The sequence below is a fragment of the Hippocampus comes genome, unplaced genomic scaffold (genome assembly GCF_001891065.2).
Source record: "Hippocampus comes isolate QL1 unplaced genomic scaffold, H_comes_QL1_v1.1 scaffold13, whole genome shotgun sequence".
Lineage (NCBI taxonomy): Eukaryota > Metazoa > Chordata > Actinopteri > Syngnathiformes > Syngnathidae > Hippocampus > Hippocampus comes.
The window spans coordinates 187,041-203,493 of NW_017805532.1; the positions used below are offsets into that span (position 1 = coordinate 187,041).

General features: G+C 43.4%; 1 protein-coding gene and 1 long non-coding RNA gene across 15 annotated transcripts in view; one reads left to right on the top strand and one right to left on the bottom strand.

Annotated features, from left to right (window-relative positions):
* Positions 1–16,453, bottom strand: part of aopep (aminopeptidase O (putative)) — an 88,259-nt gene that overhangs the window by 68,230 nt on the left and 3,576 nt on the right. For all 13 annotated transcript variants that reach the window (XM_019878041.1, XM_019878044.1, XM_019878043.1 and 10 more), the window contains 2 exons: positions 15,734–15,935; positions 14,851–14,975 (listed from right to left, as the gene is read on the bottom strand). In XM_019878041.1, coding sequence (XP_019733600.1) covers positions 14,851–14,975; positions 15,734–15,935 — 327 coding nt within the window. The remainder of the gene's footprint in view (positions 1–14,850; positions 14,976–15,733; positions 15,936–16,453) is intronic.
* LOC109520673 (uncharacterized) lies at positions 11,811–14,941 on the top strand. 2 transcript variants are annotated; one of them, XR_002169216.1, is made up of 2 exons: positions 11,811–12,346; positions 14,865–14,941. It is a non-coding gene; the product is annotated as an uncharacterized LOC109520673 (long non-coding RNA). The 2 variants fall into 2 exon arrangements; XR_002169217.1 differs by lacking the exon at positions 11,811–12,346 and adding an exon at positions 12,379–12,897.

Here is a 16,453-nt window from a genome sequence, read left to right on the forward strand (position 1 = left end):
ATCCTCTCCAGGTCTGGGATGAAATCCTGACCAAGTGGAAGAGTTCAAGTATCTAGGGGTCTTGTTGACGAGTGAGGGAAGGATGGAGCGGGAGATCGACAGGAGGATCGTTGCAGTTTACAGTGATGCCGACCGTATGCAGCCCATTAATGGAATGAGTCATACTTCCAGAACATTCCAGCATAGGAACGCGGGACATGTGACTGCTAACCATGAGACCGCCCTGACAGAACAAGAGTGATAAAACGTCAAAAGCCGAGGTCACGGCCGAAGACATTTCCTCAATATTGTTCACTTGTGTCTTACGTAAGCATCTCCGAGTGGCCTGGGGACTGTGGAGGCAAGGGTTGTCGGGGGAGGGGGGGGGGGTCTGCAATGGGAGAATGGAGGAGGATAAGCGGTCACAGAGGTGAAGATGAATGCACTCTCTTTCTCTTGGTCTGTGTAACAACACCGGCTTGTTGAGGTGGGGTCTTCTCATGCTCACGAGATCTTAAACGGTCCCAACTGTTGTTGTTGACCTGACATGGGTTGAAGAATTTGTATTTGGGTACGTCTCCACGATGGTAAGGCCGTGACAAACCTATTAAAGATACTTCAATGTCACGCAAAAAAGTTTTCTCATGGGCTAGCACTGAGCATGTTTCTGCATTTTTTGAAGGAGTGAATGACGAATGCACCAAGTCCCATAAAGCAAGTGCAACCGTTCCATTATGGACGCCTAATGTAGGAAAACGTTTTTTGTTGCAAAGTGAGTCTCCTGTGATAGTGTCATTATCAAATATTATACCGACCACTATGAGCAGCTGTCATTAAGGTTATATTAGAAATCGAATACAGCATGAGATGGAAGAGTGATTATATTTTGCTTGCGCAACACTGTCATCTTGAAATCAAACGCAAGAAACTAAAAATTGTGTCGGCTTAACAATCAATTTAAGAGCGTGCGCAACAATGTCATCTTGAAATCAAACGCAAGAAAATAAAAAGAGCAAGTAAAGCGAGGCCAAATTGTGTCGGCTTAACAATCAATTTAAGAGCGTATCAATGTCACGCAAAAAAGTTTTCTCATGGGCTAGCACTGAGCATGTTTCTGCATTTTTTGAAGGAGTGAATGACGAATGCACCAAGTCCCATAAAGCAAGTGCAACCGTTCCATTATGGACGCCTAATGTAGGAAAACGTTTTTTGTTGCAAAGTGAGTCTCCTGTGATAGTGTCATTATCAAATATTATACCGACCACTATGAGCAGCTGTCATTAAGGTTATATTAGAAATCGAATACAGCATGAGATGGAAGAGTGATTATATTTTGCTTGCGCAACACTGTCATCTTGAAATCAAACGCAAGAAACTAAAAATTGTGTCGGCTTAACAATCAATTTAAGAGCGTAATAAGCTGATGTTCAAAAGAGCCGTCTATCTGTTCTGTCTCTGAGGAGAGTTAATCAGATAGAAAGCAGCTTCTGTTGTTTAGCAACATGTTGACATCATACAAAAGGGTATACGTCTCAAATGTAATCCCACGTTTCTCCTGATTACTCTGACAAAAGCGCTCGCCGGAGCGGCGGACGCTAACATTAGCCTTATGACTGTCTTTGGAGCCTAATCTTACTCCCCTCCAATTGGATAAGCATGCCTTTGTTGTCCGTTCCAGCGGCGCACATGTGCGTGAGCGAGCATGAAAACACAAAGACAGCCCTTCAGCGACGGCGTTTGCACACGCTCCTCGGAGGGAGGCGGAATCCATCACCACGGTGACAAACGGTGACATCCCACCACGGCCGGGGACACCAAACAACAGCATCTTTCACGTTCGTTGATACAGTGACTGACAATAGTTGACATCGGGGACCCGTCAAGGCTCCCCGCATGGTTGGACTTTCACATGCGGCAAAGCATCGTTCATGTGCTGGTACACCTTCTTTCACAATAGATAGATTTGAATATTATGTGGTCCTACTATCTTTCAAAGAACTGTGGCTCTGTAGCTCCCTGTAGTAGCTCATCGCAGTTGCACGGTGTTGCAGTTGAAGCTACTCGTGGTCATCGATTAGGGTTCATGAGCACCATTAAAAAAAAAAACAAAAAAAAAAAAACTGATTTTTATTCTTTGCCATTGTTGAGCATTTTTAGCTGTGTGTTTTACTTTCTATGCCGACGGAGGACTCACGAGCCGCAGCTGAAATCAAGTTTGCGGATTACGGGGCAGCGCACATTTGTTTCCAGTAAAGTTTGTAGCAGAATAGATGGAAATGATGAAATCATATGAGACGACTCTGAGGAGTCTCATGAGATTCTTCCCTTTTTGGAAGATGTTGCAAAGAATCCACCTAAAAAAAAAAAAAAAAACGCAAAACAAGCCTAGAGTTACATGCAGTAAGCTTCTGCAGTTCACATGCATGGGAACGTACTCTACATTGAAACCCAGTTTTTACTAAATCTGTCATGTAAATGTACCTTTAGTTATCAATGACATCACTGATCGGATCTGCGAATTAAGACATTGATCTAATGGGCAAATTGATACAATGCAGTTGATAACTTTTGCTTAAAATGCAAAATTTTGGTGATCCGATGTAATCGATCACATCGGTGGAAAGTTTACAAGCAAACTATTTTACAAATCCAAGTCTAAATATATTTCATCAAAATGAATCTTAGGTCATAACATGAAATAGTGATTAAAGCCCGCTTGTGGACTTTCATGTGACAACGACATGACTACGACTCACCCTGGGTGAGACGGCCCTGAGCTTCAGGTGTGTGCCAGGGCAAGTCTTCAATTTAGGGAGACACAGATTGCCATAGCGTTACCTTCCTCCATCTCTCCATCCATTATTCATCCCTCCATCCATCATCCCTGGCTGTAGGCCATTTATTCCCCAGCGGGACACTGCCATGCATAATGCAAGAGGAGCCCTATCATAGTCCTGTAATTGACATCCTCAGCTCGACTCATAGCAGGGACACGACTAAAACACACCTGAGAGAGAAAAGAAAGAGAAAGAGAGAAAGAAAGAGAACGGGAGAAAGAAAGAGAGAGAGAGAAAGAGAGAGACAGAGTGAGAGAGAGAGATATGATGATGATGGTGAGCCTCCCGGTATGTGTACTGTACGAGTAAACAAGTGGATGAAAAATGAAGTGGGGGGGGAAAGATAACATACACCGAGATAGCTTGAAATATAAGGAGCGATTTAGGGAATGACAGTAGGAAAACAAAGAGATGCGCTGGAAGAACCATGAATATCTGACAGAGATATATAGAGAGATATGGAGAATGCCAGAAAAATGAAAGGAGGGAGTGCTATGATGGTCTAAACGTGAATGATTGTCAAATCTGCCTCGATGTGCCATGTTATTGACTGGCAACCAAGGTGTGGTCTACCTTTAGCATGACATTAGTGAAGCAGAGTGGATAGAGTGTTTGGCATGTCTGTGCCCCGAACATGCGCATGTGTGCAAAAATTATATATTAAAAAATATATACCTAATATATACCTATGTACATTACAGAACGATTCATTGGTACATATAAAGGTTTTCCCCCAATCATGGCTTTACCACCGGTGAAATAAGGCCCCAGCCAGGATACTATACAAGGAAACAAACCTTTCCGTGATAGGGAAGGAACTAAGGCAATGGGCAAAAGCCACATGAAAGATGGCATTCACACAAAGTATGCCTGTTGTCTATTTTTTTCCTATCAACGAAAAGGTCGCCCATTCCTAATGTCAGCCGACTGGACTAAACTTGGTCTCCCCCTCCTTCTTGGACACAGTCAGTGGGCTATTTCAGACACTGGGGCCTATTTGACCAAACTCCTACCACCCTTCATCCTTTTTTTAAAAAAAAGTCTGACTCCCAATGTCTGGAATTCCAAGCTGGCTGCAGATCAGCTCTGTACTTCCCAGACAGGGTGCCCCCCCACAGGGCCAGGCCAAATGCCAGTCCATGTAGGGCCTGATCACATGAGCGCGGGGGCCAGGCCGGGGCCCCCGGAGAGATGCCCGAATCACATAGATTGCATCGCATCGGAGTCTGGAAATAAACAGCAGATATCACAGATGAAGCGTAGCTAAGGGGATCATCTGCTACTGCGTTTTTGTAAACAAAACAAAAAAAGGCTTCATGTTGGAATAACTTAGTGTTAAAGTTGCACCGCTGTTTTTGGTTGTTGTCAAGTGCTTAACGTCAAAAGCACAATCATGCATGTGGAAGGTGACTCTCAGCAGGTCAGCTTAGTATCACATGGATGGATGGCATCCACATGGGTCATAAACTGATGAGGCCGAGAATGTCGTGTGTAGGCTCTCCAAAGAAAAGAACAACAAGACCCGACATGCACAACCCCTCACACACACGCACGCACAAGCACACAATCACACCCGCACACTTGAGTAAAGCCACTTCTAATCCATATCAGCTGGACAGTGATAGCCGAGCCGCACTCTCTTCGCAGAAAAACAACCCTGTGCCATTCATTCCTAGTGTAGTTGAAAATCTGATGTCATGCCAGAGGAATGTCAGAGAGTTTGTGTGTGTGTGCGTGTGTAAGTGAGAGCCAGCGTATGTGTGTTGGCAGCGATTCTACGGCATCGATTTAAAACATTACGAACACTCAGACTGGCGAGCTGGCCGTCTGCTCCCATTCTGTCGCCCGCCGCCGTTTCTGCCGCCGAGTCACGTAGATGCTGCGACAGGACAACACATCTGTTAAACGACTGCCTGTCCTAAATGACTGCTTGTCACTCGCGGCACGCTCCATTATCAGAAGATATTTATGAGCCGCTGTTGGGGCCATACTTTTTGGTTTGTTCATGTCACCGATCTAAGCAAATTGGTTATGTGCTTTCACGCTCTTATGTATGAAATCCATTTAACTGAAATTCGTTTCCAGTGAACGGATTTCCGATCAGGATCAATGAGGCGGCTATTGACAATACACAACGTCGTACTCATTTGTCAATGGCTGCATGGGCGATACGCCGGGCAGGGAAGAGATGAACCAATCATACCAGACGTTATCTCAGTGAAAATCTAAAGCATACCAATGACAGAGGTCTCTGTCCGGGCTGATCAATAACAATATGGCTCAAGTGACACACATCAAAAATAACAACAACAATAATAATAATAATAGTTGTAGTAGTACAAGAACAGAATGTACACAGCCAAGCCAGCTGTGTTTACCCCAATAAGTAACTAGTCTCCCAGGCACACAGTTATCATCCCTCTTGCACTTGGTCTGCCACTGCATCCTTCAGTTTGTCCCACCAATGCAATATTGAGATGATCAAAATACACCAATTGGTGAGGTATAAGCACCGCCGTTGGGACAAACAACACAAATAACCCCTTGAAAAAAGTGACTGCAAATCTGACAGCAAAAGCATCATCAACAGCACACACCCAAAAAATCTGTTAAAAGCATTAAATTGGAATTGGGAACTTGGATTTCCATGTAAAGACAACACGTTTCTCTAAATACCACCCCCCCCCCCATTCGGGTTCCACCGCTGCCTCAGTGAACAGGTTGAGGAGGAAAACATATTCCTAATAGTAGGTGGTAAACAGAATGTTGTTCCTTTGTTATGCAACGCTAGAGAACAAGGCTGTGAGGTGCTAGACTGTGAAAGTGTGCTTGCTGCATTATCTCAAGAGAATATAGTATGACATCGTAAAAAAATAAAATAAAACTTTGCTGTTATATTGCGCTCATAACTGCACATTAGCCGATCATTATGGTACTGCTGCACCCACAAACATGGTGGATACGATCGCCAATACAAAGAAATCTATATTTTACCATGGAAACTACTGTATATTTTGTGACACAAATGTCATTTTCCTCAGGATTAATCCAGTATCTACATTCATATTTTTTCTCCACTGCTTCCATACAATATCCCACAAAATTCTGAAAATTCTTTAAATTCGGGGGTGGGGGGGGGCAGTCTGAGTATTAGGGTGTTTGTGTCACATGTCACACCGAAAGCCATAGTCCGCAAAGAGCTTCAGAGAAATCTCATTGTTCAAAGGTATCATCTGTTTTTTTTAACCTGAGTCATGATTGGTTGTTACCTGAGCCCTGAGCAGCTGTGATGTCATTCTCAGTCGACAACAGGTGGCAAAATGGCCATCCCCTCAAATGGATGTATCACAGCTTAACTCATATTCCACAAACGCAATATTAATCAGAATGCCGTGTTGCGAATAGTGGGGCTTCCGAGAACGTATTCTTTTTTACTAGGTTGAGTTCCCCTTTAAGTGTTATTTGGAGATGCGTGCTTATCACTGTTCAACACTAAGCAGAAAAAAAAAGTTATCAAGTGGGCAATGTGTGTGTGTGAGGCAATTACTCGAGTGATCAATGGAATAATTGATAGGATAATCCAAAAAGATTTGTTTGTGACAACCCCGTTACTAACAGTGAAGCATGTTGGTGGCAGACTAATGCTTCGGGGCTGTTTTTCTCAAGAGCATCATTACAGTAAATCACTTCTAGGCTTTAATAATATCGCAGGAAAAAAAAAGTATGGTATGACAATGACAGAGCGTGCCTTTTTTCACCGCGTGACTACATATGCTTATACTACTGAAAAAAACGAGTTCATTGCTTGCCCTCTATAACCTCAAAACTCCTGTCTCAGGGCCGTTGTAGACGGAGAACTTGTAAAATACTGTAAATATATATAAATACTGTAAAATACCTCTGAGCTAGCTCATCTAACTGTGATGTCATACTTTGTCTTTTTTTTTTGGGTGTGTGTTGACAGACAGCAAAATGTGCAGAATGCAAGCCTTGCAGCTAGGAAAGGACTTGGAGAGCAACTCTTTCCCCGAGGCTGCGAGCAACACGGGCGAAGAGGAAAATATTACAGCATAGCTTTCCACAGCACTTTGTTTCGCAGAGGTCCCACGACCATTAAAGCGTCTGGCTTTGCGCAGACAGATGAAATTACCCTCGGCCTCAAGGTGCCACACAAACAAACGCCACACACACTCCTAGCTCAGGATACGCATCAAGAGCAGCCGTGTCCCCTACGCTGCACAATGGGTCCATCCATCACCTCTTGCAATGGGTTCTGTGGACTCATCCATTAGTTAGGGGAATGGGTGTGCAGGGACAGGGCTGTCTTGCCGTGGCCTTTAATCCAGAGTTATAGCACAGTGTGTCTGCTTTACTGTTGCTCGCAGCACTATATGCCAGCTGTTGCCGGCAGGTTCACATCTGAGGGCAGTTCAGTGCAACACATCTCGGCTATCCGATCATTGATCACACTGGAGTCGTACAGAGGATGTCGCCTCCAGGGGGAAGGGGGTGGGGGAAAATAAAAGCATATCCAAGAGTAGCTATAATTTTGAGTAATGCCGCAAATACATTTTTACAGTTGCTCATAAAATCCTTAAGCTATCAAAAATAAATCGTTCGGTGATTCTTGCCGTGGTGAAATAGTCACACAGTCTCACGACAAAGTGTGTCAGCCGCGCCTGTCAACCGGAGTAAAATTGCTCGGCTTGAAACTTCAAGTGGGGGTAATGCTTTATTAGATACGAAAAGTGCTGGGCTATTGAGAGCACGGGGAAATGCTGGATGAAAGATCAGGTGTCAAAACGTTGGCTATGGGAGTTGTGCTCCCTCAGACAGTAGAAAGGAGGAAAAAGATCACAGTGCTGTTTATGGAGCTCCAGAATGGAGGTGATAGAAACAGCTCATGCTTGACCACTTGATTAACAGACATACCGTCTCCCTCCCATTGTAGAGCTGTGCAATGTGGACAAAACCATATCCCGCTATATATAATTTTATATCCACACAACAATATAAATGTATCCCGATATATGAGAATGTGTGGCGATTTTGTGTTACCTATTCCCCATTCAACTATAAAATGTTTTTTTTAAATATAGGCCACAGAATTAAATGAATAAAAACAAAACACAAATATTCAGATAAAGTAGATAAAAAAGTAATATGAGGCAAGGAAAAAATAGGATTAACTCGGTAAGGTAAATCTAATGATATAAGCACTTCGACCGCACGATAGAACTTTGTATCACAGCTCTACCCCCACGAAAATATAAATTTAAGGTTTCAAGTCTGGATTTGATTCTGCAGTCATGGTCAGGGTTTCGGTTTCAAATGAATGCGTAATTAAGACTCGTATTTCAAGCCTGTGTTAGGTTTTAGAATTATGATTTCAAGGCAAGACTGAGGTTTCAAGTCAGAGTTTCAAGGAAGTGATATGGTTTCAAAGTCGGGTTCCAGGAATCAAGGCTCAAGGATCCAGTGCCAACACTTTGGATTTGTGAGCTGCGTTCCCGGGGTTACTGAAAAAAAGAAAAAGAAAAAAAAAGCTCTCCCGAAAAGTCTTAACTACTTGTAATCACTTTAAAGTGTGGAGATGGGCACTCCTCCATCCTCTGTCCCTGTGCAGGCATGCGGAGTTGCCTTTTCATCCCGTCACGGTGCCTTTATGGCGCTACAGAAACGGAGAACATCCACTTAAGGTGAAAAGAAAAAAACAGCTCATCCTTAACTACTTGATTAACAGATGTCCCCCTCCGATGCAAAAAAGAAACTCACCCCCCCCCAAAAAAAGAAAAATCACATCACACCTTCCTGGCACAATACCTCCCAAGTCGCCCCTGAAAAGCAAAGACTGTCGCACACTTCTAGAGTTACCACATGGATTGAGCTGGAGAAGAGAGCAGAAAGGCAGGAAATCCTTTGAGACGTGATAAAGAAGAGAGAGGAGGACAAGTCGAGGGGGGGGGGGGTAAATCAAAGGAACAAAGAACTGTCGGTTTTGAGTGTTATTTGCGCTTTGAATGGTCGTCATCTCTTTCAATCAGCATTCATTGGAGGTAGCAAGGAGAAATTGTACTACCTCAGCCTCAAGCGCCAAATTCCAGACAAGAAACTGAAATTAACCAGATACTGTACAGTGCAACGCAAATAAATATCAGGAAATCGTCATGGATAGGAATGTTTCACTTATCAGGTCAGTTACTAATAAAAAAGCACACACGGTCAAAATCTTGGTTTGGTGCTGTTCTGCTTGAGTTTTTTTTTTTTCTCCTTTCATGTTGAGGTTTCCAGAGAATGTCGGTGGGCGGAGTCTCCTGTGATGCACCTGCTGGCAGTTGCCATCAACCGGATATGCGGCCACGGGAGTAATCAAAGGAAGACACCAAGATATTGTTTCTTGCTTGGAGGTCTGCAACTGATGATTATTTTAATCATCGATTAATCTGTTGATTATTTGGCGAACGGGCAATGGGCAAAAATGTTAATCATTGTTTTCCATAGTCCAAAGTACAAGCAGATGTTTGCAAAAGTTTTATGTTGATTCGAAGCAAAGATAATCTATCTGTTTTCATGAAGGACTGCAGAAATCTGAGGATACTTACTGCAGAGAGACTGAAATTCTGAGGATTTGGTTTCGTTAAAGTGAGGCTTGGGTTTCAAGCCAGGGATTGGTTTTCAAAATTGGGCTTTAAACCAGAGTTAGGCCTCTGCCTGAAGATGTTCTATTATGTTTTTGTAGTGGCAGTGTTTTGTTGCCCAGTAACCAGTATCTGGACATGGACGCTATACTGTGTTTTATAAAATTTGAGCTGGGGGAAAAAAGATGGCAGTTTCCCATCAAGCGTTTGATGCATCAAAGTCAAACTAGAGTTGGATGCTGTTTAATCAAACAAGGATCCTGCACAGTCCGTTTACATCAAGGTGCAATTGTTTTGTTTGTTTGTTTTTTTTTTTTTTAATCAGAGAGCGCTCAATACTTCATCCTCATAAATGTTTACATCGAAACCCCTAAAAGGAACAAGTAGCGTACTTGCCGGCTGAGCAAATTTCATCAATGAAAAAAAACCTCTCATAGTTCTGGCCATAGTCGATGGCTACTCCAGTGATATCTGACGAGAATCTCTGTGCTTTAAGCTCGCTAGAAAGTTGACGACCCAAACGGCTATATGCGATAGAGAAAAAAAAATGTGTGCTGGATTTCTGTTGATGTAAGTGTTCACTTAAGGTAGCTGAGGAGCGGTATATAATTACTGGATGACCACAAAAATCACGCAATCATGGGCTCAGTCCAATATAAGTTTAAAACTGTATCGCTGCGCTAAAGGGCAACACGGCAGCTGGATAGCGAGCGTCCAGCAGGGTGCCAAGAGCCTCATGGCAGCCCGGCGAGTAACTTCCTCCCAAATGGGACCAATGTTGCTTCCTTTTGGATCATAAACATGGGATGCAGTCAACTGAAGTCAGGCTGAAAATCCTCTGGTGCCACTTAGTAAGGTCAAGAGGTATAGACCATGACATAATTTCCCCACTTTGACAGCTATATTGCCACTGCAGCGCAAGTACAAGGTCCATGATCCTTTTTTTTTTTTTTTACCCAATTTTGTTCAGACAGCCACCTGTCAGCTGAAAGGCTTAAAAGGAATCAATAAAAAAAAGAGGATTAGGAATACATCCAATGTGGTCTAAAACATCTTTTTCCAATGAGATTCACCAAGACACGCACGCAGGCATGCATGCACGCACTCAGGCACACACGAAGGCACGCACGCACACAGGCACACACGCAGGCTTATCAGAGTCCACTATCAAGAATGTAGGGTCATCTCTCGTTTGCCTGTTTGCAAACAACGTGACAATGACATATGTGTGTTTGTGTGACATCATCCCGGAACACATATCATGACCACAATGCAAACAATGGATGCATTCATAACCAAGACAAGCACAGGAATCCATGTGTCAGCAGTGAAGCATAACACCCTCATCACCCATGCTACGAGAAACGGCCATTTCAACACCTATGTCATTTCTCAACAAAAGGTTCCGCAGGGGGGAATTACCACCCTCTCTGGCATGCCACGCTCATATCTGATGGGTTCAACAAGTGCAACGGGCACAGACGTTAGCTTCAAAGAGGCCAGAGGAAACGCAGTGCCCTTCCTGTCACTCCCAGTCAGAAGTAAATGACGTTGAGATGCAACGGCGAGATTTCTCCACTGTATTAACCCTTTATCTGGTGACTTGAGTGTGGGTTTTAAGTGGATCATGTGTATACACCATATCGTAGATTATAATGACGATTTGGTGTATGGGATGTTCTCAAAAATCATGGTCCAAGGAATATGACATGAGTGTGTAAAAAAAAAATTATATATGCTTTAAATCGGAGTTAGCCTCTGCTAGCTTACAATGAGTATGCGTGAGCACCACATCACCAGCGGAACGACGCCACGTCTGCAATTGGCGTCGTCAAACCTGCACTGCAATTATCTATGAAATCTTTTTGGCAAAACAGCCACCTCCTTCGACGGATAAAAATAAATTTTGCGGCTTAATTCACATTCCACTAATGCAATACTAATCAGAATGGTGTGTTTCGATGATTTGGGCCTCATAGAAGATATTACTATATAGAAATTGTTTGACTGTGCTTCCCCTTTCAACTGCTTCCTTAAGTGTTCCCCTTTCTACACAAGCCATCTCTGCATTTGTGCTCCCTTTTCCGGTGTCAATTTGTCTTTCTCAGAGAAAAACATTGAAAGAATTTCTGCAGCCCGCGAACATGGGGCTTATGCTGGGGGGGAAAAGGAAAAAAAAGAGAACACTTCTCATAGTTACATGAAAGCACGTAAAATTGGTAAATTCCTTAAAGTGCTGACTGGCGTCATGCCTATATTTTCGTAAGCCTTGTTCACACATAATGGTGTGTGTGTATGTGTGTGTGTGTGTGTGTGTGTGTGTGTGTGTGTGTGTGTGTGTGCGTGTGTGTGTGTGTGTGTGTGTGTGTGTAGACTACACGGTGTTTGTTGCGGTCTCAGAATGCAGAGCTGCCCTTACTTGACTTATTAATCTTGCGTTTCCTGCCCTCCCACTGTGTATCTGGGTATAAAAACTTCACACCACTGTGAATCCTCCGCCTCCCGCTTTCCTCTGGATCACACTACAACAGCTTCATGCCTGCCTGCCACAGGGCCCTCCACTCCTGCTGTTTCCGCCGGGCCACTGCACAAAATCGGCACTTGGCCCACTCCCAAGCCGTTCCCACATGCCTCCCAATTTCGAGATTAAATAGCGCCTGTCTCTGAAGTCCTTCCAGAGGCTAATGGCTTTTGTTGCTGGGAATAATCCGCACATCCTCTCCCACATCCCAGGGGTCCACTGGCCTGTTGTGAACACCGCCTCGGTGTCTCATCATCGTCTCAATCTTCCATTTTGGTTGACCTCCCAACCTTCCGAAGGCACAACTCCCCCGCTGTGACGTGCGTGGGCAACTTGGGACCTGAACCACCCGGGACGAAGGGAGGATTCAAGTAAGATGACCGAGTTGAGACCTGTGCAGAGTTTTACAAGGAGTCAATGGAGGCGCTGTCTCAAGCTTGACAAAGTCCTTAAATCTTGTTCCCCTGTTGTGAGTTAAGTTTTAGCAGGCACATGAGGGCGGGAAGTACCGTATTTCCTCATTAGTGGGAAGCGCTGTTTATTTAGTCCACTGCAGAAAAGATCAAGCACCTATTACGGGCAAGGAGTTTAGGGGAAACCCTTCCTTTGTACAAAGACATTTTTATGCTCATTTTCAAAGCATTCATCCACAGGTTAAATAATCATGCTTGGGATCGCATGGAGGTCAAGTGGTTAGTTCGTACATCTGTCGAATTTCATTTCACGTCCAGTTCATGTTTATTGAATATAGGAGGGAGTCAAAGTACCTGGAGAAAACCCACACAAACACGGGCAATGTGTTCAAACTCCACACAGGAAGGCAACGATTCAAACCCCCGAGCCTCAGAACTGGGAGACAGATGTGCTAACCGCGAGATACACTGCAGAGGGAGCACGGAGGTGACGGGAATGCGAAAGGACAGTAGGTGTTGCTGTTTCAGTTTGCATAAGAGTTCAAATGGGTTCAACAGTGAAATACCTCTCTCACAAAAGTGTCTACCGACTGAAGTATGACTACAATTTTTCCCTGAGGAACTTATTTGGGGTGGGATGCTTATTTTTCCTGAACAGAGACACCCATTAAAGTGGAGGCCACTATTTGCAGCAATGCAGTGTGAAAGCACCAGAGAGATTTCCTCTTGAGGAACTGAAAACATCAGGCAAAAGCCACTGAAGAGCAGCCTGTGTGTTAAAACTTGATGTTCTTTCAAAAAAAAAAATGCAGCACAGAGAAAGAATCTTATAAGATGAAAGATGAAGATCAAAGGGCATTTAGGGTGAACACTTGCTGTAATGAACGTGCAAAGTTGAGAAGTAGCCCAGGCGGCGACCCCAATGCTCTCCAAATATTTGCGAGAGAAGCTAATCTGGGGCCATGACGCACTGAGCAGACATTTGCGGCAATGAGCTCATGTCCAGTCTTGCAAGGGAATAAAATAACAGAGACATGGACAATGTTGACTGAACGCCCCGAATTACTTTTCTTTGTCAACAAGGTCACTGGCCAGAACGTTAACAGTCATCATTTCCGCTTCAATTTTAGCTTCATTCCTATGACGACCATCAAGGATCTACGGCATATAAACAACAGTTTACCATAATAGAAGCAGGAAATTATTATTTTTTTAATTCAATAAACTATCGACAACAACAGTTTGTGGCCAACAGTCAACATACATTGAACAAAATAAATGAAAACAAAAATCGGGAAGTAGAAAGCTGCCTGTCCACCATGTTTTTGCCCGCGGACCATCAGCGTCAGTTACAAATTTTCGTAGGTGCTTGATGCGGAAAGTGCATGGTTGCTGAAATGAAATAATTCTCACAGATTTGTAACGCATAAACAAGCTTTATGTGTGAAGATATCCAGATTTTTTTTTCAGAAAATGCATGCCATTTTGCAAGTACTCTGACATGTTTTAGGTTGATTAAAATCTTTATGACGGTGGATTTTTCAAGTGTTGCAATGTTACAAAAAAAAAAAAATCTGTGGAAATTTCTTAAGATTTTTTAAAAATATATACATATTTTTCAGGGGAAAAAAGCCCAGATCTTGTGTTTCCATACAAAAAAAAGGGATTTTTAATGAACGGAGTGGATAGAGGGTGAAGAGGACATGGTATGGTGAAGGCGTAACAAAGATATGCATAAAAGTACATTTATTTAGTTTGCGGAGGACCAGCACATCAACAGGCAGACCTATGCTTACACTGCACGCAAAAACATCAACACAAATCTGGCTTGTAGAGAGAAGAGCCTGGAGACCACCTGAACCATGGCTTTAGGAGTGGAAAGGGGGGATTGAGAAAAATTACCGCAGAAGTGAGTTCAGGATGAGAGCTTTTTGCAGATGTGGTGTGTTTGGGGGAAGATGAGGAAAGTGCAGGTCCAGTTTTTAAGGAGGGCGGTGAAGGCTACATTTCATAAGAGAAGATAAGTAATGGGGAGTTGCCCTTGGACCCTACAATTCAGTAAGGACCTTTAAAAGAAGATGTGGGGGCGGGGGGGTTACATACGAAACATGCCATGAATCACACTCCAAAAACAAGTGAAGTGGAGCCCAGGCAGCAGATTAAAGCGTCAACAGTGTGGCAGCCAAGCTCAATGTTTTCGTTGCTATATGAAAATTATAGCTCGTGTCTTCCAAAAAAAAAAAAAAAAAAAGTGGGGCGGGGGGGGGGAGTAAAACACCTCAAAACATATCATCTGAGAATTTATAAGTCCTGCTTGACTAATGCTTCGGCGACTACACGACAACGATTTTTAATAAACAGAGTCAGTCTATATTTGCTATTGAACACAGCCACGGCACGATTTCACCAGACTGTAACTAACCATCTCCCCACCCTGTGTTTGCGCATGTGTGTGTTCGTACCTGGCCATGCCCAGACTGGAAAACCCTGCTGGCACGATGAGAACATCAAGGCGGGGGAAAGGATGAACTCCCAGAACTGCCTGGGCTGCGGCTAAACATCGCGGCAACAGGGCGAGGATTCTGCTCTGCAATGAGAACATCAACAAGTGTCTTTAGCACAGCAAAAATACAGATGTTAGTCCGAATAAAAACACTTGAATAGTTTTTCGAGGAAGCAAGCGGTGTAAAAATGTTTATATTTATTCAAAAAATTAAAATAACTCTTTTTCTGACAAAAGGGGAAAACATTATATTTGATTGAAAAAAAAAGGTTGTAGTAAGTGTATGAGGCAAAAACAAAAATCATAGTTTGAAGTATTGACTTTGTTTTCCCACGCCAAAAAATTTGTTTACAGAAAAAATAAACTTCAAAAAAAAAAAAAAAAGAGGAGAAAAAGTATTGTATTTTCATATGCTGTCCATATGTGATGTGTTTTAATATTGGTTGTTTAAAAGTTCATAACTTCTGCAATATTGGTGCTACTTTCATTCACCTTTTCTATGGTGTTACTCATTGTGTTAGCATTATGCTAGCAGATCTCAGATTTCATTAAAAAAAGTTATGTGGCTTGGTTGAATAAAAAACGTGTGTTGCTTTATTTAGTTTCACAGACTATTCAGCTGGGAAGCGGCATTAACAGCTTCAAGCAAGCGCACTGGGCTTCTTTGTTGAAAAAATGTTTTAAAGAAAAAAAAAAAGATCACTTTTAAATTACATTTTTGCTCACATACATATATTAAATAAATTAATCAATCAACGGAGCGGCCAATCATAACTGTGATTTGGGACACAAGTAAGACAAGGAACCATTGTATTATTATCTGAAGTGTGAAAGGTCCCAACCTGCGCCTTCTGCAGCAGCCCAACGGGCGCAAACACACGGTGCGGGATCACACGCTGTGACTTCACGGCGCGCTCGATGAACCGGCAAGGGTAGTCGCCATGGGAACAAGGGAAGCCGTCATCCAACATGGCTGAATGGTCGGACACAGAAACGCTCTCGTGTTGAGAGGACGACGAGCCCAAGCAGGCGGTCGGCTCTTCCCTTGGAACGCATTGAAAAGATAAGTTTAATCCAAGGTTAATAAAAGGCTTTTTAATAGGTTTTCCCACTAAGCGCACAGCGCATGCGTGAGGTATAATACTCATTCCATGTGTGCTGTCTCTTTGTTCTAAGCGTGGGAACGAAAGCCATGGAAATATGGACGATATACAAAACCGCTCCTAAAAATATCAAGGTGTCACTATGCAATCGTATTCTTTCTCTTCTACAACCAGTGCTGACTCCGTATCCAAGGGTTTTCGAGCCGCGTCCAAGTTTCCTTCCAACCATTCACTGAAAATAAAGGCCTGCCTTGTAGTGGGAGATTCCTGAGGCCGGCGGCAGGCTACGGCTGGACTACCACGAGAGGAAAACCAGGGCGGGAGGAGGAGGCTTACTGGAAATCACTGGCACACGCAGCAGGGCTGAGGAGTGGGGACCCCAGTCCAACTGGGCCCTGCAGCTCAGTCACTCACTGTATCCTCTATCCATAAAAAATGTGTGTCTGCTTCACTTGTTTG